Below are 25,144 nucleotides of genomic sequence, written 5' to 3' on the forward strand. Positions count from 1 at the left end.
GAGTACCACCTTCCCTCTAACCCCGCAGAGGGTCCATTTAATTTGATGAAGCATCCCTCCCCTTGAGCAGCTCTGTGCTCAGGCTGCAGGACACACCTCTGCCGACACCCCTCCTCCCCTTCCCTCTCCCCCCCCAAGTCATGACCCAAAAAAAGGAAAGTACTGCACCCACTGCATCCTGGGTTTATTTACACTGCAATTGCTGGGTGGGCAGGGAGGCAGGGAGCAGGCCCTTCCAACCTACCCCAGGGCAACCCACCCTAGCCCAGGGCCAGTTGGAGAGACAGGGTAGGCAGTGAGGCAAGGTGGCACCAACGCAGGGGAGAGATCAGAGTGAAGCCCAGCTCTCCTCCGCACTACAGATGTGAGGCCTTGGGGATAACAGAGCAAGCGAACTTCAGAGGCTGGGAAGAAGAGGCAGGGGGGTCACTTTTAGCAGCAAAGGCCTCATTTCCCTCTGGGATGGCAGAGGGGACAGTGGCGTGTGATGGAGCCAGGCTAGTGTTCAGCCAGTTAAGAAAAAGGCAGAAGGAGAAGAAAAGAAACATGGAAAACAGCTTCTCTCCTGCCCCCCAGAGCACGGAGTTAACCAGGGGAGTCGGGAGGTGACAGCTCCTTTCCTCCTCTCGGCAGAGCAGCAGCTCCAGGCACCACCTTTCCAGTGTGCCCAGTGCCAGGCATAGCCTTGGCCCGTGGCAGAGCCTCCGGCATGACCCTGGCCACACACAGCACCAGGCTTCTGCTCCCTCTCTGTCTGGCCCCGGGAAGGGAAAGCAGTTCAGGTGGCAGTTGGATGGCATGGTTGACGGTCCATGCAGGCAGCAGCATCCTTGGTGCTCTGCCAGGCACAGGTGGGATGGATGCCCAGGTGGCCGAGCTTCACACTCATGTCCCCCAGCACAGTCCAGCTCCCGCCTCCCTTATAGGAAACCCTCCTTCCGGAACTGCTCCTTCAGGATGTCTCTGTATTGGTCAAAGCCGCCCTCAATGCGGGTCACGGTGGCATTCTCACACACCCACAGCTCCTGGCACACCAAGCGGATGAAGCGCTCGTCGTGGGACACCAGAATTATACCACCCTGCCAACACATGAGGGGGTGGGAGAAAAGGCAACTTAATGAAGTACAACCCAGGGCCCAGAGCTGGTGGTATGAAGATTCTGTGCCCCTGTCCAGCCTGTGCCCACGACTTCAGGTTTCCATCTCACTCAAAGAAAAAGTGAACAATATTTCACAGGCAGGGACCTAGTCCCAACCTTTTCTTCCTGCAGGGGACAGAGGGAGGGACACATAGGGAGGAGATATGTGCTTCAGTAACATGTTCAGCCTCTCCTCTCGGAAGGCAAGTGAAGGCTTTGTTACTGGCTCTCCAGGTCTCCGACAACTTCAGGGATGGACATTTCAGGTGGAGTTAATGACAGTCAAAAGGCAGCTGGGCAAGGCCCTGAGCAACCCCAGTTAAGTTTTTCTTTCACAGGAAAACTGCCCCAACCAAGCAACTATAAACCAGTGAGAACCAGGATGACCACAGCAGTATCTGGAGGCTGAGACTTTGGAGGTCAGCCATAAAATATGCCTAAGGAAGATCTCAGTGGCCCCAAAGCAGGGCTGAGTGGCACATTCAGCAGTAGGTGACTGGTCAAGATGGGGGACAAGATGCTCACTGGTCTGCTGTTGCCTCTCACAGTCTCCCCTAGCCAAAGCCACCAATTTAAAAAGAAATCTACCAGCTAAGGCAGAGATATGACTGACCCTCCAAGTTCTGTTCCAGGCTTGAAGCCACCACTGGCATTCAACCACCCACCTCTGGCTGAGATAGCAAGTAGCTGGAGCTGGAGACTAGAGGAAGCATAAGGAAAATGAGAGGTCTTGCTGAGGGAACCTTACCCGGAACTTATTCAGTGCCTTTGCCAGCGCCTCAATGGTCTCCATGTCCAAGTGATTTGTAGGCTCATCCAGGATGTAGAAGTTTGGACTGGAATAGAAGACAGTTCTGAGCATGCAGTGGAAGAGGCTCAGGCTGGCTCACCCATTGCACTGCAGTGCCCTCCACCAGGCTGCTGCTTTAGCCACTTAGAGCAACAGCCGTTGGCATGGGCCTTGTCCCAAGACAAGTGTTGCCCAGCTCCAAGGACATCTCTTATCTCTGGGAGCCCAAAGCAGTAGAGAAAGCCTTCTGCCTCCTCCCACACAGTCACTCCAGGGTGACAACTCCCTTCCCACAAAAATCCCAAGGACAAGGCTTTTGCAGGGTAGCAGTTAAGTCCCTTCCAATGAAACAGGCTCCAGGGATGGAGCCACACCAAAATTAACAGCATCTGGGAGAAAATTACCAGGACATAGTCATCTGGGCAAAGGCCACACGACTCTTCTGCCCTCCAGACAGGCTGGCCACAGGACGCACGGCCAGCTCTCCTGAGACGCCATAGCTCCCCAGATGATGCCGGTACTCCTCCTCCGTCTTCCCTGCAGGAGTGTGCCACAAGACAGCTATAGCACAGAGGGTGTGACACAGGGCCCTTGGCACCATGAACTTGGTGGGTCCCATGGCCAGGCAGCCTGTACCAGACTGGCAGCGTGAGTTGGAATTTGGCTGCTGCTTGCAGGCAACTGCCTCATGAGCAGGGGGTTTGCAAGGAAAACCCAACGGACACAACCAGAACAGGACCTGCAGGACTGGTGACTGACTCCCAGTGATGCTGCACCCAACTCCCTGTCACCACATAACCTAACGTCAAGAGGTGAAGAAAGGAGCTAGAGCTATTGGCAGCTGGGAAAGAAGGTGCTCATCACGTACCCAACAGGAAAAGGGATCTCTGCCCCTGGCCACAGTGGAGCACCAGCCTGAGGTCAGCAGACTGCTGGCTATCCCTGCTTCTCATGGTTGGTGTCCTGAACTTGGCTGGATGTGGGGAGTTCATTCAGAGCAGGTGGTATCACTTAAGCATGGATGTGACAGAGCCTTCTGCCCAGGGCCACAGACCAAATCTATACTGGTCTGTGCTTGGCATGTGCAATGGCCCAGATTTTCTGGGATCTCCAAAACTCACCTGGGAACTTTCTTGCCAGCAACTCTACAGCACTGATGTTCAAGTCCAATTGATCTACATGGTGCTGGCTGAAATAACCAATCTTCAGGTTTCTGTAGAATGTGAAGAGAGATCAGGAGCTGGCACCAAGCCCTGCAACCATGGCACTCACAGCTGCAGCTACAGAAGGGGAGTACATGCATGGGTGTGCAGGACCCATCCCCATCACTTGGGCGGCCATCACTCCAAAGCACAGCCCACAAGCCCTCCATGCTGCACCATTCCTCCCAGTCCCTCAGCCCTTCCTACCAGGTACCTGTGAGCATGTCTGATCCCTCTGACTGGTGCCAGCTCTCCCATTAAGATCTTTAGCATGGTTGACTTGCCAGCTCCATTCTCCCCAACCTAGAGAAGCAGCAGCAACATTGGAGAATGTGAAATCCATGAAAGTACTTTGGAGAGGGGAAAAGTGATCAGAGAATTTCAGGGGAACAGGATGAGTCTAACCAGTGACTAAATACCTGGAACTGCATTTCTACCACTGATGATCAGCACAGGCAAACCTTTGAGCCTAAGGATGATGTGGTCCCAGCCTTATTTACAAGCAGAAAGTGTCTTTCTGCTGCCCCATCTAATCTAGCAGGAGCCCCCACTACATATGGCTGTTGTCAGCTAAGAGGGAGTTAAGAGAGAAGTTGGCCCAAGCCTCCTCTCAGAGGCACTTGGTGAAAGGATGAAGGGTAACAGGCCAGAAATTCGAACTGGAATTAGGAGAAATGCTCTAATGTTCATCAAAATGAGGATGATCAAATGCTGCAATGGGGCCCACAGGAATGGGAGAAATAGTCCCCTCTGGATGTATCCAGAATTCAGCTAGACAAGGAATTGAGCAACCTGAACTATCACCAAAGCTCACCCTGCTTTGAGCAGAGACCTGCTAAGGTCTCTCACAGCAAAGTTTATTCTTCAGTCTCCACGTACCACACAGATGCGGGACTCCAGGTCAGCAGACACGGAGAGGGAACAGAAGATGTAGTGACCTGGGTCATAGTAGAAGTCTACTTCATCTAGCTGCAGGATTGGGGGAGAGAGCTTCTCAAAGCCGTCAGGGAACCTAGGAAAGCAGAAAGAGTTGAGAGACGGCCAGGAGCTTCACAGACCCTCTTCCTGGCCCCTTGGGACTACCTCTACAACCCTCAAGTTGGCAAGTGGGGCCCTCTACCATACAGGACCTCTGGGACAGATCATCACAAGAAGAGGACACAGATCTGCCTTGGCCCCAGAAGGGAACCCAGACTGAACATGGGGGCCTGTTTGGGTTCCCTGTCAGAGTAAGGCTGGCTCACAGGAATGGGTTTTTGTCCCAGCTGGAACAGGACCCAGGAGAAGCTCCTATCAGAAATAGAGCCAGGCACCCTCTAAGTAAGGGCCCAAAGGACACTTACTTCATGATCACCTCAGACTCCTTGTCCACAGGTTTCAGCTTTGGCCTGCAAGAAGAAGAGACACATAACCAAAGGTGCCTGGTAGTGGGGGTTGGTTCCCACACCAGAAGCCCAGACTGAGTTTTAAGCTCTGTGACCTCATCATAGCTAAAGCCTCTGGACCAGGAAACAGAGCGTCCCAAGCCCAAACGACACCTTTATCTCCCAGACACCCTGGGAACCTCTGTTTCTTCTCAAGAACAGTCCCACTTCCCACTTCCCAGGCAGTAGGACAGACACTTACAGCTTCTCCAACAGCTTGATCTTGCTCTGCACTTGGGATGCCCGGTTGGCATTGTACCGAAAGCGGTCGATGAAAACCTACAAGAGAAAAACTTCAGAGAGAACTTGGTCTCCTTCAGCCCCAGGCACCCCACTCTACTGTCCAACCTCCTGCAGCAATACAGCCACACCCGTGGGCACAGAAGCATGAAGAAAGGGACAAGGCTGGGAGAAGAGTGCCCCTGCTCTGCTGGTTTCTTCCAGTACCTGGATGTGCTCACGGTACTGCTGCTGGGCTTCGTACTCTCGCTGCTGGTTCTTTAGACGCTCCTCTTTGGTCTTCATGAAGTTCTCAAAGTCCCCACGGTATGTGTCCAGCCGCTGTGAGTGTAGGTGGATGATGTCTGTGGCCACTGCGTTGAGGAAGTTTCTGTCATGGGACACCACAAGGATGGTCGACTGCCAAGTCTGAAGGAGACAGGGAGAGGGAGGCCTGAGCATCGTCATGGCAGAGCACAGGGTTTGGTCCCACCACCCACTGAGGACAGGCACCAGCTTGGAGGACATCTCCATCCCTTGCCCTCACTCTGTCTCCAGGCCTCCTGCAACCACCTACCTGCAGGTAGGTTTCCAGCCATAAAATGGCCCTCACGTCCAGCATGTTTGTTGGCTCTGAGGGAAGGAGAGAGTCAAGAGGGATGAGGGTGGCTGGGTTACACTGTTTGACATCAGATCAGAAAGGCTGGAGATCAGTGCTGAGCAGGAGAAGACCCTGCATGGGGACCTCCACCCCCAGCTCAGAGGACTCATGTGTAGGTTCAATGGGGTGTGGGCAAAGGAGCTGAGGGTCAGCCAGGGATGCTTTCTTCACTCCATACGAGTACTCAGACCCCGATGCCCAGCAGCAGCATCTCACCCAGACCCCCCACCCAACATGGCCACCTCCTAGCCCAAGGACCCCCCTCTGTGGTGAAGGGCACCCCCAGGGCACATCACAGTGACAGGTGAGGGAATGGGACTACTTGGGGCAGGATAACAGACAGACCATTTCCAGATGGGGCACAGGGCAGAGCTCTGCTAAGTGCAGAGAAAGCAATCACCCAAGGAGACTTTTCCTGCACTAGCACCAGCTCTGCCCACCATGCCAAGGAAACACTGTGAGCCCTGCCAGTCCAGCCCCATCATGCAGGGCTATTTTCAGCAGGCAGCTAAAGGCCATGGCACATTCCCAACCCCAGCAAGGGCACACACAGGCCCAGCAGCTGTGTCAGAGGGGACTAGCAGTATCGACTTACCATCCAGCAGAAGGAGATCTGGCCTGGGAAAAGAAAAAGATATGGGTATGAGAAGCAAAACACAGAGCTGTGATGCCTCCAACACTCCCCTACCCTGAGAGCCCAATTTGAGAGGATCCCCAGGCAGCACCCCTGCACCTCATAGCACAAGCAGCAAGGAAGGTTAACTCCATAGCATGAAGGCCTGGACAACTAACCTGGCAAATAGGGCTCTGGCCAAGGCCAATCTCATTCTCCAGCCTCCAGAAAACTCTCTGTGGAGAGAAGAGGTTGCAGAGAGGGGTTATTGTTCAACACAGGACATCACTGCATTTGCCCGTCTGCTCCCCCTGGCCCTTCTGGCTTTGCTGTCACCCAGAGGCAGCTTGTCCCTGCAGAGATCCCAGACACAGCAGAAGATCCATGGTCCATCAGACAGGTGGCTTGGCACCCCCAGGACAAGAGACCACATTGGATGGGCATGAATCCCATCCAGTTGCTCCCCTCAGGGCTCCCCTGACTCATTTCTGACTCAATGCCCAGAGCTCAGAGACTTACTTGGTTGTCTGTTCTTGCATCTTTGCATTAAAGCCCAGCCCAGCGAGAATGACAGACGCCCTGGGGAAAACAGGAGAGAACTGGAAACCAGACACAGCATGACAGCAAAGTACAGCCTGACATCGTGGACCTACAGCCACTGAGGGGCCCCTGGTGCATGGTTTAAAGCCATTCTGGCACAGGAAAACTTCTCTGCACACCAAAGAGCAGCACTTGGCTGGGAAATGCAGCCCAGAGAGGCACCACATCCAGCATCCACATAAAGTTCCAGGAGATTTGCAAGAAGCTTTTAGCTTTTGGGCCAGTAGAAGAGTTACTACTATCAACATGCCAGAAACATTCCCCAGACACCAGGAACCTGGGGAGGACTGAGAGGATCAGCAACAACTATGCAAGACACTTGGGGAAAAAAAACTCCCTCCAATTTTGGGGTGAAGTTTCACTACTCCTAACCCAGCAAAGCTGTGATAGGAGACAAGAAAAGCAGTAGGGAGAGACCCCCATCCCCTTGTGCTGGTTCCCAGGGCCACAGCATCACCCTTCTGTGCCCAAACCACTGCCCATCTCTGACCATGCCAACAGACAGTGATGCCCACAGGGCTGTCTCACCTTGCTGGGGCCTTGTCTGCTTCAATCTCCTCCAGCTTTGCGTAGATCTCTGATAACCTGGCACCTTCTGTCCCTTCTCCCCTGGGGCAGGACAAAGAGTATGTGGGACTGAGTAGGGTCAGAGTTTGAGTGCTTGAGGAAGCTGATCTCCCCAAGCAGGATTAAGGTGGGCAAGATGCAGCTCAGCCCTACCAGAGTCAAAGGGAGAGATCTCACACTAAGACCTCATGGTCAAGAGGCTATAGAAGGGCTGGAAACCCAGCGACAACATCTCACCTGCCAGCATTAATCTTGGCTGTCAGATCCTTCTCCTCCTGCAGCAGGCTCTCACGAGTGGTGTCACATTCCAGCACACTCTGCAGCGCTGGTGTGTCATCCCCTGCCACCTCCTGCTCCACATGGAGGATGCTGATGTGTGAGGGGATGCGCAGGCTGCGGTTGGCAATCATCTTCAGCAGTGTAGTCTTCCCCAGCCCATTCCTGCCCACCAGCCCATAGCGCCGGCCAAATGCCAGGTTCAGGTCTGCTCCTGTCAGGAGGACACTGAAATAGGAAAATGTGTCAGATGGTCCCACAGAGAGGTAGATACCTAGCAGCTACCTGCCCCCAGCATTATGCCAGGCTGTGCCGGAACTAACCAACCATCATGGACTTCTACCCAAACACAAGAGAGTCAGCAACAGAGTTGCTTTCTCGTGTTTCCACAGAACCACAGAATCAACCAGGTTGGAAGAGACCTCCAATATCATCAAGTCCAACTGATCACCCAACCTATCTAATCAACTAGACCATGGCACTAAGTGCCTCATCCACACTTTTCTTAAACACCTTCAGGGACGTCAACCTCACCACCTTCCTGGGCAGCCCATTCCAATGGGCAATCTCTCTTCCTGTAAAGAACTTCTTTCTAAGGTCAAGCCTAAACTTCCCCCCTGCACAGCTTGAGACTGTGTCCTCTTCTTTTGTCATCTCATGCCCTCTGTAATATCTTAGTCACTCTCCAATTCCTTGTAGTCCGAAACCCCAGCCAGGATCTGTCCCACCTCCCCACCTGCACTCACCGCTCACCGAAGGACACATCAAAGTTCTCGATGCGCACATCGTATGACTTGTTCTTGCCTGATGACTCCATGCGAGTCTCCTTCTTGCTGGCAGCCTGGCTAGCAGAAGCCTCCTCAAGGACCCTGCAGGAAGGCAGACGACAGAAAAGGGAGATCAACAGGAAAGCTCTGGTACAGCCAGATCACAGCTGTGCTCAGCAGAATGGGATGGGGATATTCAAGGTGTTCTCCACACTCACGGAGGGCCAGATGACTTCAGGGAATCCCGCTCCATCCTCTTGTCCTGCTTAGCTTTCAGCTTGGCTTCTGCCTTCTCCAATTTCTTGGCATTCACCATCTGGGGCACAAAACAGACAGGTTAAAGAATGCAGAGCATCTTCAACAGAAGCCCCAAAAGCCTAGCTCCAGGAGAAAAAAAGATCAATCAACACTTCGTGCACAGAAAGAAGGGAGGTAGGACAGAGAACTGGGACAGATTCAAGCACATTTTGAAGCAGCCAATCAGGCCAGGAAATCAGGAATGATGTCCTAAATCGAGTGCTCATACACAACAGTTCTGTCTCAGCAAGGCAAAGGGTTTGGCTGACCCTAATGTATGCTCAGTTTCTGTAGCTACAGGGATGTGAGTCAGCCAAGCCACTTCAACAGCAGCAGCCTGCTATCCCAATGCCTCCTCTGCTACACCCTGCACCCACCCTCACCCTGTCCCATAAGGTGCTTCCCTTCCTGACACGTTAAACTTTAGCCAGTTTGGAACAAACCCAGCTTATGCAGCAGATCAGTCACGACAGAGACAAGCAGCATATAATTAAACCCGAAGGCAAGAAGCAGCCAAGTGTTTTAACCTGCCCTCTGGTCTTAGCCAGGCTCTCAGCCCACTCCAACTTATTCCTGCATCAAGTTAAATATTTGTGGCTGACCAAGAATGCTCCTGGATATTTCTAGGCAACTCAGAAGCGACTGGAGCATGTTACAGACCTGCATGCTAGACTGAAGAGTGTCTTGTAACTGGAGCTGTGACCTCATACCTAGACAGATTTGAGTCACTCTGTAAACTATACCGAGCTCTCTCAATCTCTCAGTAAGACATGTCCTCCAACGTGTCCTTCTCTGAATCGTCTCCAACTTTTCTTAAGATCCTTCTGCGTTGCAGACATGAAAGCCAGAGAGTGAATCCAGCAGCAGCTCCAGTGCCAAAATCAGCAACAGCTGCCAGCTTTCACTAAAGGCTCCCATTCAGACGCACAAGGATCACGCTAGGTGTCAGCCTCCAAAGGAGGAGTTCTTGTCCTCAACATTACCCCAAGAGGAAAGAGCTCTTCCAAGAGACCAGCCTGGTAGGGAGATTGTCCACCTTGTACGGTTGCAGCTGTCTTTGCTTTGCAGTTCCACAACTGCACCTCACTCATACTCAAACTTCGTCACGCCCAATGCAGCGAGCAAGTCAGGTCAATCCCGAGAAGCTCTGCATTTCATCGGTAAAGATGTTCTGACCTCCTCCAAGCCACAGGGTGTAACTGCTTCCAAACTTCTCTGCTTCTGCTCTAATTTCTCAAACTCTAACAACCCACAGCCATCTCTAAAAATGGGCTTACAACCTTGCCACAGGGGCTCTCTGGGAAACAGCTGCTCCCTCATAACTTCCCACCTGTAACATCCAAACATCCAGCCGTTACCCAGGAGTTTATCTCTTGCTGAAAGGGGCAAGATATAATCCTAGCACATCCTATTTTTTCAAAGCTCTTGTTGTAAAAGCCAAAGTTTCTTGTGAAACTCAGAGAAGCTGCAGTTTAAGCACCACTACAGTATCAACTATGCTTTGAAGCTCATTAAGAAATTACAGACAAACAGATCTTATCGAATCAATAAGCCTATATACCAAAACAAAGTCAAGAGTTTTCCAAATTACAGTGACTCTGACAAGGAGGAGCAGTGCCCCTGCAGCTGTGCCACTCACTATCATGGCAGGCTGTCCCAGCTGCTCTCCAAGGGCAAGGTGACCAGAGCAGAGCAGGATACCTGCAGCCTCACATGTTCCCTCCTTCCAGGTATCCTGGCTTATGAACAAGGGCATGCCCCCCCACTTACCGAGGTTTGGCCCCTCTTGAGCAACAGCCCCGGCAGCAGGTCCACACTGGCATCGGCTGCAACAAGATGGTCAGGTTGGTGAGCACATACTCCAGTGAGGGTCCACAACCTGCCTTAACCGAGCACGACTGCTACCTCTCCCAACAGGATGAGGGGGTCAAAAGGTGTTTCTGCAACTTTCACCCCAACTCACCCTGCAGGCAGCTGGGTACTGCTATCCCCAGCTCAGCAGCTGGGAGAGGAAAAAGGGTGCACCCATAAACGGGAGGAACTGGTCCCCAAGGTCAGGCATAGCCACACTCAACACCCCACACCTATCCTCATTGCTGACACCCTGACATCAGGGTGAGAATGATGCACCTGCCTGTGCGTCCCCTGCAGGCACCACTCACCATATCCATCGGTGATCTGGGAGAGCTGGATGGGGGTGTCCAGTAGCACCTGGCTGCATCGCTGAGCCCGGTCCTCATCCCTGACACAGAGGAAGAGACGGGTGAGAAGGAGGAGAATGTGGAGAAAGAGTGAGGAGTGCGGGGTGACCCTTACAGCTGCAGGGTATTGAAGAGCCGCTGGCAGATCTCCCGGATGGCGCCCTCGTCCTTGGCGTCCTGCGACACCTCCCGCAGCAGCTCCCCCACCGCCTCCATCAGCTCGTCTACCGACTCGAACTCTGCCCCGCCGTCGTGCAGGATCCCTGCGGGCACACGGCGCCGGGCGCTGCACACCCCTCCGTTCGCGCTGTCGCGACGGACGGCCGCGTGTCGCGATGCGGCCGACAGGTGGCATTCACCCGCTCCCCTAACCCCAACCGCCTGTCGCGACTCGGGCGCGGCCCGCCTGTCGCAACAGCGGGGAAGAGTCGCGATACACAGCGGGGCGGGAGGCCGAACCGCGGGGAAGGCGGGTACCGCTCACCCGTCACGTAGGCAAAGACCTCGCCGTCCAGGTCGGGGAACTCGCTGCGGAGGATATCGGCGCACGACGCCATGACGGAAGCAGAGCAGGGGCCCGACCGCGGTGCGGTCCGGCGCCGCCTCCGCCGCTCGAGCCCGGCGCGGCGGCACAGGCGGAAGTGGCCGGGAAGCGCGGGGGCTGCCGGGAAGGAGGCAGGCGGCCGCCATGCGCGCGGGGGCCGCCGGGAAGCGGAGTCTGCGTGCGTGGAGAGGGGCCGTGAGCGCGGGGCCGCGTGCTGCCGCCGTGGGCGGGGCGGGCAGAGCGGCGGAAGCGGCAGGGGGTCCCTGTCGGACTTACCGCGGAGGAGCTGGCGCTGGGCTGGGCAGGACGCTGCTCCCGCCTCGCTCCCCTTGCCCGGCAGGGGGCGGCGGTGCGGCCGTCTGCGCCTTCCCCTTCTTCCTTCAAACTACAAGAGGAGTTTCAGCTCCCAGCCCGCACTCGCTGCTCCGAGCTTGGGTGGTTTTGTTTAAGGCACACGCTACAAGCAGAGGGGAAGTCACTGTGGCAAGGCTGCGCCCAGGCACGGCCCTCTGTTCACAGACGAAAGGCAGAAGGGGGCCTGACAGCCGGGCCGCTCACAGCTGTTCCAGCATCTTGCTTGTACCTTCAGCTACCAGGCACAGCGCTCCCCTTGCTCCCAGAGCTCTAAAAGCTGAGTCAAAATGAAACCCAACGCCCCTGCTCGGACGGATGCGGGATAACACTTCCACTAAACCACGTTTCTCAAAGACCCATCCAACCTGGCGTTGTGCGGAAAAGGCACCTGCCTTGCTCTGGGACAAGAAGGCAAGTCGATTCAGTAGCCGCAGGACCAAGGTCATCTACAATCAGCAGGTATTTGTGTTAAATGCAGATCTGTCAAAGAGCTGAAGAAACAAAGACTTAAAGCAGACTCTGAGGGCCAAGGGGTGCTCAAGCAAAGACCTTTGCTTAATTAACTGCAGTTTTAAGGTGGACACTCCTTAACATGCTAATGAGGAAAATTAAGTAGACGCTAAACGTTTGAGATTATGTTACTCAGATTTCCTCCCAAATCATGCTAAATGTCACCTAGAAGGGAGGGAGAAGCTGGGCTGGGGTATAACCTGCCCACAAAGAGGGGCATTGGTGTGTGCAGCATGGCCAGTACCATCACCAGCCGCAGGAGCAGCTGCAAGGTGGGAGAAGACAGAGACAAGGATGGTGGATGGGCTGTGCTCCTTTTCCTCCACCCAAGTCAGGACCACCTTTCTTGGTGAGAATTGCACCTTCACTGTACAGCTGAATTTTAGCTGCATTTCTATTACATATATTAGAGCTATGGCAAAGCCTTGTACCTGATTTAGTCAGATGTTACCAGGATTTATTAACCCGAGATCATCTTGCAGTTTGTGCATTTACCACCAGCAATCTCAGATCTGTATCTGTCACTTTAAGCAATCAAACCCTTTAATTACTTTAACTTGTGCCTGAGAGAGGCAGACACTGGGATCTTACCCTTAATGCAACACCTTGGAACACTTCCAGTGACAGGGCATCCACAACACTGGGCAACCTGTTCCAGTGAATCACCACTTTCACCACAAACGTCTGATTTATTTTTTTTTCAGCTGCTCACAAGGAAAAGCCACCAAAGTGCAAGAACAGGCAGAGAATCTGGGCTTTCAGGAGGCTGGACACACTTTACCAAGAAGGCAGCAAGTGTCAGAGCAGTCCAGCCATAGGTTTTGTTTAGTAAGCCCTGGAATGAAAGCCCAGAGCACTCTCATTTCCCCAGGGAGCTGCAGCAGTAGCAGCAGGGGCTGAAATGGAGTACTGGCACTGCTTGGAAAGAAGCTCATCACTTCTTTTTCACCTACTAACCCCCTGACAGACCGGAGTTAGGGAAGCCACATGAGCAAGCCCCAAGACACTGCAGCCCAGAGCACAGAATTTTGCAGCACAAGCCCAGAACAGCAGCACAGGCAGCCTTCTCCATTCTACATACTTTATTAGATTCAGAGCTGGACAAATCACAAAGTGTACAAAATGGAGACCACACTACCAGAAGCAGGATTGTGGGTAGCAGCAGCATTTCTATGGCCCAGAAGTGTTTGGTAGAAGTGTGGAGAGGGCAGGCTGGGCCAGCGGGGTCTCACTGCCAACTGCATTTTTAGATTCCCCAAGGACAGACACTGCTCACATCCTGACAGAGCTCAGCTGATCCACACTCCCTAGGACAGAGGGCGTTTGGAAAGGACAGACTGGCTCAAGCCAACAGTGGGGGTGTGGTAAATGCTCTAAGGACCAGAAATGCTGTGCCACCCACATACACACACCAGCAAGAGCCTAAACCCTCATCCTTTTTGGTCACAAACCTTCCCACAGCAGGGCTCTATACTGACGACTTTGCAAGAAATAAAAAGGTGATGGTGAGATCTGGTGAGCCCACCACCTCTCCTCTGGAGGAGGCCCCACAAACTCACCACCCCAGGCATCTCAGACTGGCCAGCAACATCTACCACAACAGCAATAGCTAGTACAGAAGCCAGGGTAACTTCAACTCAGATTTGTCCAGTCTATGCTTAGGTCTATTCTACGAGTACATATGCACAAGAACTTCAAAAATACTAGGATATGATGCAAGTAGTGAGACACCAACAGAAGAGGAGTTTAATGGTGGACGTTCCCTAGAAAGATCACAAGAGGATGGGAGTTAGACTAGCCCTTCCCCACCCTGGGACGGGGAGCAGGAGGCTGACTGCACCCCTGCATGCCACTGCATTCTGAATTTCAGCGGCACTGTGGATGGTAACTGAGCACAGGCAGGGGACTCCACTCCCAAGGTGAGCCACAGGGTCTTTCAATCTGCGTAGAGGGGCCAAGCAGATGCTTTCTCTGAATGTAGCTGAAGACTGAGGAGAGGTGGAGGATGGCTTGGAGAAAAGGGAGCCTGCCAGCCTACTAGGGCTAGCATCTGGTCTCGTAGATCCCACTCCTGCCGATGTACCTCACCCATTTTATCACATCATGGTCACTGTAGTTCAGCTTTGGCTCGAAGACTTTCAGGTAGCGCACCTTCAGCCCAGAGGGTGCAAATGGGACCTGGTGAGAAAGGGGAAAATGACACAGGGCATTGGAACAGAGAAGTAAGATGCTCTTCGTATACAAATGCCAGAGCACCCCTAGGCTACGCATCTAGAAACAGACACCAAGAGACACTGTTCCCTTCTCCTTGCATACATGACAGACTCCAGTGGCTTTAAGGGCAATTTCCATCCATTAGCTTTGCCACCTGGCTGGCCTGGTGTTGGGAAGTCAGATGTCAGCTTGGGACCAGCATTCCAGCATGTATAAGATTGGGCTGACAAAGCTTCCTTAAACTCGGCTGCACCCTGGGAGGCAGACAGGAACTTACCTCAAAGTTCATGGAGATTGGGGGCCGAGCCCACTTCTTCTTGTCATTGGTGGGCAGCAGCTCAATCTCTGCACTGATCTGGGATTCCTTCATTCCAGCCATACGTTTTATCCTACCAGAGAAAGCCCAGAAGTGAGAAGGTGCCTAAGGTTACTTTGCTATACATGCCCAGGGCAGAGAGGAGCACCAAATAGAGTCTTCCCCTGCAAGCCCTGCCCCTCTAGTACCCCAGACCCAACACACTTACTTCCAGACAATGGCATTCTCACTGGCCTTGTACTTTGCCTTCCCTTTCATACAGATGACTTGCACTCCACTGGTGTTGAGGGGTGTTGGGATACGGACCTGTAAAGCAGGGTGAGCAGGATCAGAGAATCTGCACAGTTTCAGGGGACCACCTGTCCTGGACCTCTTGTCCTTCTCTCTCCCACCCCAGGGCCCAGAAAACATCAGCTACCACAAGGTATTCTAAGCTCTCTTTTGTATGTGTGTTTTGCTTTGAAGGTTTTGAACATTTTCAGATTCCACAATAGTCAAGTGAGGAACAGGGCAGAGCTCTCCAGCTCAAGCTGCAGAAAATGAGCGTCAGGCAGGTGAGCTCAGGAAGGATGCCTGGCTGGCTGGCCAGGCAGGCCTGGTTGTACCAAGCTCTGCACAGCCTGGCTTTGTGGCATTCTCTCCCAGAAGGGGACTAAGCTGCTAAACCACCTTTAGGTTGTCTCACAGAGCTTGTAGCCTGCTAGCTGCCTGACATACAGTCAGACCATGCACACAGAAGAAAATGAACTTTTCAGTGGTCAAGATACTAAGCAAATGCTGCAAGGAATGAGGCTACAGGATGCTACAGGAACGTCTGTGCAACTGTAAACTTCCACCTCCCTACTACATGGCAGTTCCCTTTCACAGCACAGCAGCACCACACATCTGAGGCATGCAGTTCACTCCTAGCCCTGCAAAAGCTTGAGGACTCATCTCTGAGGGCTCTGCAGCAAGGGACATGAAGTAGAGGTATAATTCCCAGGCACAAGAGACCATAAGGTTTTTATTCTCTCACCTCTATCTTCTGGGCCAGCAAGGAAGGTTTAAAATTTGATTTGATCACCACCTTAACTTCCAGCTTGGTCCGACCCACCTCCCGCACCAGCGGGATCACACGGAAGGGCAGGATAATGTCCTTAGTGGTTCGGTATCTGCAAGGATGGAAGCAACTATGAGCCTGAGGAGGAATAACTCTTACACTCCCCAGTGGTGCCACTTTCCTAGAGACACAACCTCCACACACAGGGAGCAGCTTAGAAACACCAGCCAGAAAGAGCCATTGCAGAAGCTCTGTGCTACCACAGGACACTGATATAAAACTTGGGACTCAAGAAACTCACAGTATCACAGTACATTAGAGGTTGGAAGAGACCTCAAGAGATCATCCAGTCCAACCCCGCTGCCAAAGCAGAATCACTTAGGGTAGTCCACACAGGAATGCATCCAGGTGGGTTTTAAAATTCTCCAGAGAAGGAGATTCTACAACCTTTCTAGGCAGCCTGTTCCAGTGCTCTGTCACCCTCACTGTAAAGAAGTTTCTCCTCATCTTGAGGTGAAATTTTCTTTGTTCAAGCTTGAACCTGTTGGTTTTGGTCTTATTAGTGCACACCACTAAAAAGAGCTTGGCCCCCTCGACACCCACCCCTCATATCTATACACATTGCCAAAGGACATCACTTTTAACTCTTAAAAAACACAGGTACAGCAGACTAAAGGGTAAGGAAACCCACATCTAACTCTACAGTTGTGGCAAAGAAAACCATGAAGTTTGGCTTCATTTACAACAGAAGGATTTGTGGGATGTCTTACAGATGCCACCCTGAAAACAAAGCAGCAAGTGAGTATTTGTAAGGTACTCAAGAGCAGCAACATAACTGTGGCAGCAAGCAGATGTCAACATCATCCCCTTCATCCCCCACCACAGTACCTCATGAGCTCAAACTCTCCATCTGGTGGAATGAAGCTGATGCTCCTCTCGGAATCAAACTTGCTGAGCCTGACGCACTGGTGGAAAGTGCAGTCGTCGATGGCGATCGACTGTTTGCCACTACAAACACAAGCCACAGTTAAACAAGTGCGAGCTGCAGCCCTGGCACCTCGGTGCAAGTCACAGTCTGCACAGACAGAAACTACTCTACAGAGCACGTTGCCATCACAAGTCTCCAGGAAATGGGGAGGCAGGGAGAGATTATGGGGACAGCAGCCTCTTGACTCAGACTTTCCTTGTTTCACCACCACCAAAAAAACAAAAAATCAATCATCTTATTTCAGGAAGCGTGTTTGAAAGAATTCTCTCCCTCTTCTCCCCAAAGGAGGGAGAGATTAGAGGAACATCCTTCTGTCATTGCCAGCAACACAGAACTTGGGTTTGCCTGACAGCAGCACCTCAGTATGGCAAAGGCAGCTCTGCTAGCCCAAGTCTTCCTGCAGCACAGTTCAAAGGAGAGAAAACACTTTCCTGTCCACAAAGCTATCCCACTGCCACACAGCCAGGAGATGCCAAGTTCAGGGTCTTCACAGCTCTTGTTTCCACAAAAAGTTTCTATCTTTCATTTCCCCAAATCTACATAGCTGCATCTGTCCATCCAGGTGCACTGGCCTAACCCATCAGCACTGAGCTTGTGCTGGGTTCCTGTCTCTAGGAATCCTTGCCACAGGTCCTGAGGCCAGCCAACAACTCTAAGGTACCAAGAGGGACCAGAAAACAGAAAGACAGTACCAACAGCAGCGTAGAGAAGGTTCAGCACTGTAGCACTGTGATAGGTAAGCTGCCTCAACTGCTGGGAGCAATAGGACAACCATGTAAACGTGCTGAGATCATATCAGCACTAAAGGCAGATTTCAGCTGTCCTGGGAACCACCGTTACCTATACAAATGAGAGGCAGACTGACCCTGGGCTAAGTGGCTGTTTAGTTACACAACCCAGGGGTTTAGCTCATGCTTCATAAATGGGTTCTGCTCTTTCCTCATCTGCTGTGCAGATGACAGCCAACATCAGCTAACTAGCTCCTGTTTCTTTGGAAAACTGCTGGGAAAGCCCTGCTACCTAGCACTGTTCCAGGCCTCTAGCAACATTAGTCACAGTTTGGTGTTGCCACAAGCCAGATGCCCAAAAGCAGTTGGCAGCAGCTGTCCCTTTTGGTGCCCTTCATAACATCCAAGCTCTTGCCTGCTGCAGAAGCACAGCTAGGGAGAACCACCTAGCAAAACTCTGTCCATTCTGCTTCTGTAACAAAAAACCAGCACATTTACAGGCAAAGGCATTCATGGCAGAGAAACTTTGGGCCATTACTGACTCTCCAGAGGCCTCCACAGACGATGTTTTCACTACCTTATACCCTCACTGGGCACACTCCTGAGGCTCATCCACATTACTAGTTAGATTCAGGTACAGCAAAGATGGCTTAAAAGTGACAGTGAATTGATAGCTCTGGGCTTGGTTCTGAGAGAAAAGGCAAATAGCAGCTCAGCTCCATTTACAGGAACCATTATGGAAAGTGTCTGAGATCCAAGTTACATGCACAAACCACACAAAGCAAGAGACAGGGTAAGAGCAGAGTGCACACAGAGCTGAAGCAGATTATCTACCTTCCCAATTCACTGGGGGTCAGCAAAAAACAAACAAACAACAAAACAACCAAGAGAAACACAGTTGAGTTGCACATAGTGAGAGAAAAGTGGCAGTCCCTTTGTTTTTATCTCTTCACCCCAAGCAAGAAGGCTGGAAAAGGCTTAAGACCTGTTTTCAGCCATGGTGCAGGTACTGACTGAGGTGCAGCTGGGAAGGAAGGAAGGAAACTGGGGTCCCAGCAGGGATGAGCCTCCAATCCACACAGGCACTGACTACCCGTCAGCAGGAGGGGCTTACCCAAGTAAGCTGTTCTGTTTTGTGGGACAAAGACTGTGCAGTCAGAGAGGTTCCTCCTGTGTTCCCTGGGAGCACTACAACTGCTCCCCATGAGTCAGAGTCTGTGTACTGACTAGAATGGCTAGAGAGACAAATTCTGGGAAAATCCAGCTTGTGGAAGTATTTCCAGCTGCAGTCACTCCACACTTAACACTTTGAATCTTAATACTTGAAGAGCTGTAGAGAGCCCTCTGTACTAAGGCACTCAGGCTGATAGCCTGCATGGCAACTGACCTACAGAAAGAACAGCAGTAATATCTGAAGGGAAGAAATAATCAGCTGTCTGTCAAATCACAAAAGCTGTTGAGTCATAAGAGCCCCTGGTGGCCAGCGTCTTTTACCCCAACGCCTCTTACCTTTTCCCCGTCTCATCCGCAGTCCCTTTGCCCTGTTTTTCAATGACAATCTTGTCATTCATGCCAAACTTGCACTCTGGCATTCCACTCAGGTAACTCTTCATCACCACTCTGCCAGAGACATGAGCACTCAACACCTGACCTGGTACAGACAAAAGTGTGGTACAGGACACTTCAGCCAAGTCCCCACTCACAAATCCCCAAAGGGAGAAATGCCAGCTCAACATCTCCTACTTACCCTGGGGGGACATCAAGAGATTCACACTCTCCAGCACATCAAGAAAGAGTTCATTGCGACGATATTTGATCCCTTCCCGTCTCCATCCAATCTGTCCAGTCACCTGGCTGGTGATCTGGGACTGCTCTTCCTTAGTCTGAAGGGAAGAAATTACATCTTAGATATCTGGATAAATTCAATGACAAATAAACCTTGCTCTAAATCAAAGAGCAAGCACTCGCCATTTATTACATGCGACTGCTTTTGACTCTTCGGATATGGGTGCCGTCACCCCCACCACGACTTGGGCATTCCCCAATACAGCAAATTCTGTGCCTAAGTAAAAGCTGGTCATAACAGCAGGAAAGGTTCTTCCATTTGGTTAGCTAGTCCATTAGGCTACATCTAGGTGCAGGGAGGCATGGGCCCCAACACAGTGGTCAAATCTTGTGTCAGACTGTCACATCAATCCATGTTAAGCAGAAAAGCAGCTGACATGCCAGTTCACAATCCTTATTGACCATGAATCCCTGGGGCCATAAGTCAGCCAGTCCCCAAGGACTGCTGCTTAATCACTTCAGTCATTAGTTACAAACCAACACTAACCTAACAAGCATGTAACAGCACCAGGGCTCTAAGCCTCCTGAAAGCACCAAGGATTCTGTTGAAACGCACAGAGGGATTTCCTACCTGATGCTACAGGCGGGGTCCAGTCACACGCAGAAAGTCAGTAAGTAGATGTGGTGGTAGTAGTAGCAGTAGCAGCAAGTAGGAAATGTGGTGCACACAAGGTTAACAGGCAAGCAGGTCAATAGTGAGAAAGGGGAGGAAGGGAGAAAGAGGCAGGTTAGGTTTAAGGCTACCTCAGCACAGGAACAAAGCAAGCCAACTAATCATTAATTAGTAGCTAATTAGCACAAACAAGATGAGGGGTTTGACCTTTAGCTCTCCTCAGGAAACCCAGCACTCCTATCAGTGAAATGGCTTTTCAGAGCTGGCCCATCATGCACCACCCAAACACAAGGCAGAGCAGAAAGACTGACAGACAGGCCAAACACCACTTCAGCTGTGTTCCTAGGAAGGGCAGACTCATGCTGCTGTTCCTAAAGCAAGCCCTGAATGTTCACCATTGCACAGATGCCCAGACCATGGGAAGTAGCAGGCACCCAGAACTGCAGGCACCTTAAGCCTAGGTCCTGTATAAAGCTAAATACTTGCTAATTCTGTCTAGTCCACAACTGCACAACATGGAAGTGGGTGCTGCTGCAGCAGCCTTACACTGGGCCCACAGGGTGGCAGTGCATGATCTCAGCTTTAAAGCAGCAGCGGTTTAGTTTCACACATGCTCTTGCCATGGACAGTCACTCCTGGAACAAGCAGAGCCATTGTAACATCTAAGAGATAGAGTGTTTTATGTTCCTCTGCGAGTTACCCAGGTAAGTGCTCAAGGAAGTACAAAGCACCTCCCTTGTCCATCCTGCAGAAAAAGCTTCCTTATCTGCCTTGTTCAATGCTTTGAGACTTATGAGGCACAAGTAGGTATAACACTGAGTTCTGTGGCTTCCAAAGGCACACTGATAATGCGCTGATGTTCCCAAGTCCCGCAATCACATCTCTTCTACAAATCTCTACTAGTCAGTAAAGAAACTGACTGGCTGGATCTGGAAGAAGATGCCTGGGACGTGCTGATGCTGAGATCAGCCAGTAGCACAACCTTCCCTAAGGGAAAAGACTAAAGTCCGAGGTCTGAAATGTCTCAGTATGCCTCAAAACTTCCACGGAGAAAAGTCAGAAAGTTGATTTTGGCAAGTTTGTTATAACTGTGGATTTTGCTCTTTAATTTCAGCAGGACACAAGCCCAAGGAAAGCACCACTGGGAACAAAGCAGGTATGAGGGAATACAGGTAGCAGGTTACCCAGTCTCAGGTACCTGCCAGAAATTTGCTGTAAGTGAAGGAGTCTGAGGCTAGACATACCACAGAAGGTAACAGATAAATAAATATGTCAAGTAGTGTTTCAATTGTTGCCCTTGGTGTACTGTGCCTGGAAAGGATTACTTCTGCTTTCTGCTCTGGGCTGCAGAGTAACTGCTTACTTATGTGAAGTTGAACTCTCAGTTTTATGTATTTGTAAAGGAAGGACTAAACCTGCTGTTGGAAGCAAGATGCTGTGACAGTAGTTTGCACACGAACAGCCTAAGAGTTCACCAGAGCAAGCAAAAGCAGAGAGAGATAGGGAAGGAAGTGAGGGTGGTGGTTAGAGTTTTCCTAGGAACAGGAGCTGACTCAGCTATCTTGAGTGCTGACTGCCCAAAACAGACTGCAGAAGGCCAGAGAGATTTGCAGTGGGGCTCAGTATGGGAGACTGAGATCGGATGCACTCGCATCTGGCCACTGATACTGGCATGTCCTCTTGCAAAACACTGTTTGCTCTTCTAGCAGGAAACATGTTGCTCAGGGACAGCTTCCCTCCCACCTCTGAGAGATGCAGCTAGCCTTGCTACTAGTAGATTAGAGGTTTTTAAAAAAAGTTTTTAGGAAGTCAGTGCTGATGAATGGAATTGACAGAGCCTCCAAAGACTCTGACCTCTGCCTATCCTAAACAACAGGGAGGCTCCTGTTGAACACTGCTGCCGTTTGAACCTTGGGGGGGTGAAGCTTCATCCAGATCTCTGCTGCAGACAGCTGTAGTACAGAGTCCCAGCTTTTTTCCCCAGTTTACTTGCTCTGCAGAGAAGAGGACTGTGTTCTGGGCTAAATCCTCATCATGAATTGCATGGCTGTGTTGGATTGACAAGGAGAGAAATACTCCTTGAGGTCATAAGAAACAGTGACTAGCAGTCCTTCAGTTTCAGAGGCTGAGTATGAGCTGTCCAAAACAGAAGACCTGGTTTTCAGGGCTGTAGCCTGTTTAAAACACATTCCTCAACCCAGCCCAATTTAAGTGTCCTTTATCCCTGCTGTCCTTTATCTTCCACTTCCATGTAAGCTTTGATGCAAGGGTTAACACTGCCAAACACACAGCTCAGATTCTCATCTCTAACATGAGAAAGTTCAGACTGTACTGACACTAAGCTGCAAAGATGCTACAGACAGTGAGAGAGTAACATCAGCTTCCTGACAGATTCATGAAGCTGAAGAATGCTTCACTACAAGGCAGGCATGAGAGCCTGACAGCTCAAAGCACTGAAGATTGGTGGAACACAGACCTGCTTAGTGAGATTCATACACAGACAAACTGCTTCTCATTCAGCAGGTAAATTTGTTTATCTGCTGTTGAAAGATGACACAAAACGGAGCCTGAATCCAGGAATCATTTACATATGAGGTATTGGCATTGTCCTAGCTCAGGGCCCTCCCTCCTGCATCTTACCATGTGCCAGGGAACATGAGGTGTCACAAATGCAGAGACACCTAGAACAGAATGCTACCAAGCTACATCCCAGCCAGGGTGATCTATTCGAGCACCTGCACTCAGCACAGATCAAATGCTCAGGTGGTAATTTCAGATGATACTTTCTTGAACAGACATACAGAAAGCTAATCAGCAAAGCAGTAATGCACCCCTAAATTCCTCTGGTTACCTGACTCTTGATGCCTTGCTGAGTGATGAAGGTCTTCAGGGCCCCCGTTTCAGAGTTCTGAGGATAGCCAAAGTCCAGGATTTCTACAGAAGGGTAAAAGAAATTTAGTTCAGTGCGGTAAGATATAAACATCTTTGTCAGCAATACGGACTGTGCGATGGAGTGCAGCCAAGTGGATGACTCCAAGCTGTGGGCAATGGCTTTAAGCTAGTGGAGGTTGATTTAGACAAATTCTTTACAGGGAGGCTGATGAGACACCAGAACTGGTTGCCCTGGAGATGTTCAAGGCCAGGTTGGATGAGCCCTTGAGCAACCTGGTGTAGTGGAACATGTCCCTATCTACAGCTGGGGGGGTTGGAAGTAGATGATCTTTAAGGTCCCTTCCAACCTGAACCACCATTCTATGAATCTATGAAGCTGTCAAGCATGCCAACACATTACACTTCTGGATGGGTTGCTGGAGAATTCTTCAGCTAGAGAAAACCAGCAGCCTTGCTAAATTGACTTCCCAGTGCAGTGTTTTGGAGACAAGAGGTGATGGAAATCAGTCCAACTGATGAATTTTCTGGCTTTTAAAAACAACAGCATTTCCAGACCCTAATTCTATTCTATTCTAAGCCATGTGCATAGGGCACAGCAAAGAGTTATTCCAAAAACATCCAATGGGACAATAAAGAGGTTTTATCCAACAGCAGAACTATCTGGCTTTGTGGCATTTTCTTTAGGTTTTATTTATGAAGATGTAATAAAAAAGATAAAATCAAAATCTAAAAAAAAAAAGGAGGCCCAAAACAACAGCAGAACAATGACACTGCAGGATGGTCGGAGTTGGAGAGAAAAAGATGTTAGCTATGGATGGCACACTTGACACCGAGACTCCTCAGAGGAGGGCAACAACCTGCAAGAGATCTAGAGAGGTGTGAAGACCACTGGTAGGAATATGCTGAGTAACTGGCAGTTTTTGATCTCTCAGTGCCTACCAGCAGACAGCAGGGACTGACCAAAACAGAGAAACAGAAGTCTCCTGATGTGCCCAGAGGAAAGAGAGAAACTATCACTGACTGTGACACCTCACTAAGAATCCCAGGACAGACATGAGTGGTGCCTTGTCTGGAAAGCAAGGTGAAACGTAACTAATACAAAGGGCTCACATCATGCAAAACAGGGACAGCAATCTCCACAGGCAGGCTGACATCAGAAGCAGCTGAAGGGACACTATGTTGTTATGCTGTGGCAAAATTTAGAGCTGTATCACTGGGGGAGGTAGGAATGGGACAAACCTGGTTGGGTTTTACTGATTTCCTTGCCTCAGAATTGCCCCAAAGAGACAAGCCAAAAATGGGGACCAACTGCAGCCTGGACCATACAGTGCCAGAGCCACCTGGGCACCAGGTGGGGTGGCTGGCCTTAGAGGTGCTAATGACAACCCTCTTTACAGGCCTCAGGATAACGACGGTGCTATGCCTACAGGGGCTCCAATCAGAGCTGGGGTCCAGTACCAGCTGCCTCATTTATAAGTTTCACAGCTCCAGTAAAGTGAGCCAGGATCAGCACAAGGATGTGGGCTCAAGATGTTATCCATGCTTCCAGTACAGGTGGCATTAGAAAGCAGAAAAAGTAATTCTGAACACTGTGACAGAAGATAGAAATATTTCAAGGCTTATCACTACAAACTGAGGGGTTTAGAAGGACCAAATGTACTATCACATAACAGGTAAGGGAAACATCTCACCATCCAGCAGCTCATAGATCAGCACAAAGTTGTTCTTTATGTTCTCCTCGCTGATCTTCCCAAAGTAGGCGGTCATCACGTCACACATCTTGTAAAGAAACTCGAATACCATGGCAGCGTTGACATTCTGCTTGGTGACAGCAGCCAGCCAGATGTTGGAACGTTTGACATGGAAGAAACTGGTGCGGGCGATGTTGGTGACGGGCGAGCGTACCTGCTGCCGTGCGTGGATGACATTGACGCGGAAGGCGTCCACAGCGTTCCGCCTGCGAGACCATCACCAGAGACCAGTTAGCGCAGCCTGGCTGAGCACCAGCTGGCTGCACAATTCTGCTTATGCCACTGCAGTCAGACACTGAACTACAGATACCAAGCTCACTGAGGACAGGTGCCTGGGGATGTCTCTAAGGACAAGTGAAGGCTCTGAGCAGAGAGATATTAAATTCTGTGCAAACTACAGCAGAGACGCAGTGCTTACAGTCTCTAAGGAGCTTTGGACTACAGTGCAACAGTAGTCACAAGAAGAAGCTGACCTCCATCTGGAGTCAGATGGAGAAGGAACTCTCCCTTCAATTAACTTTGCTAAAACTCCCAGCTATCTGCTGTAGCTGGGAACACACACAATAGCAGACTATAGCTCAAAGAAGACCCCAGC

The 25,144-nt window shown here is 51.0% G+C and overlaps 2 protein-coding genes across 3 annotated transcripts in view; both read right to left on the minus strand.

Annotated features, from left to right (window-relative positions):
* Positions 1-160: 160 nt before the first annotated feature.
* On the minus strand, positions 161-11,388 carry ABCF3 (ATP binding cassette subfamily F member 3). The gene is made up of 21 exons (XM_068145160.1): positions 11,240-11,388; positions 10,871-11,018; positions 10,717-10,796; positions 10,325-10,380; positions 8,476-8,573; positions 8,237-8,359; positions 7,452-7,718; positions 7,176-7,256; positions 6,567-6,626; positions 6,227-6,283; positions 6,030-6,052; positions 5,351-5,406; positions 5,002-5,202; positions 4,757-4,833; positions 4,474-4,518; positions 4,010-4,142; positions 3,345-3,433; positions 3,050-3,141; positions 2,333-2,465; positions 1,887-1,974; positions 161-1,079 (listed from the first exon to the last, which is right to left on the minus strand). The coding sequence occupies exons 1-21, from the start codon at positions 11,310-11,312 to the stop codon at positions 921-923; spliced, it is 2,139 nt and encodes a 712-aa protein (XP_068001261.1). The 5' UTR covers positions 11,313-11,388; the 3' UTR covers positions 161-920.
* A 1,839-nt stretch (positions 11,389-13,227) lies between these two features.
* Positions 13,228-25,144, minus strand: part of AP2M1 (adaptor related protein complex 2 subunit mu 1) — a 29,614-nt gene continuing 17,697 nt past the window's right edge. For both annotated transcript variants that reach the window (XM_068145161.1, XM_068145163.1), the window contains 9 exons: positions 24,490-24,755; positions 22,758-22,840; positions 19,196-19,331; positions 18,958-19,099; positions 16,621-16,740; positions 15,709-15,844; positions 14,902-14,999; positions 14,655-14,766; positions 13,228-14,341 (listed from right to left, as the gene is read on the minus strand). In XM_068145161.1, the coding sequence (XP_068001262.1) occupies positions 14,207-14,341; positions 14,655-14,766; positions 14,902-14,999; positions 15,709-15,844; positions 16,621-16,740; positions 18,958-19,099; positions 19,196-19,331; positions 22,758-22,840; positions 24,490-24,755 (1,228 nt within the window). In that variant the 3' untranslated portion in view covers positions 13,228-14,206. The remainder of the gene's footprint in view (positions 14,342-14,654; positions 14,767-14,901; positions 15,000-15,708; positions 15,845-16,620; positions 16,741-18,957; positions 19,100-19,195; positions 19,332-22,757; positions 22,841-24,489; positions 24,756-25,144) is intronic.

The sequence above is a fragment of the Melanerpes formicivorus genome, unplaced genomic scaffold (genome assembly GCF_026170545.1).
Source record: "Melanerpes formicivorus ecotype bairdi unplaced genomic scaffold, bMelFor1.0.p_v2 SCAF_12, whole genome shotgun sequence".
NCBI lineage: Eukaryota > Metazoa > Chordata > Aves > Piciformes > Picidae > Melanerpes > Melanerpes formicivorus.

Bases quoted from the DNA above. Each gene is read 5' to 3' on its own strand.
- ABCF3 (XM_068145160.1), bottom strand. From the start codon at position 11,312: ATGGCGTCGTGCGCCGATATCCTCCGCAGCGAGTTCCCCGACCTGGAC. The intron at 5,203-5,350 runs GTAGGTGGTTGC...TGTCTCCTTCAG, and splicing joins GGCTGGAAACCTACCTGCAG to ACTTGGCAGTCGACCATCCT. The intron at 4,834-5,001 runs GTACTGGAAGAA...TTTCTCTTGTAG, and splicing joins AGTACCGTGAGCACATCCAG to GTTTTCATCGACCGCTTTCG.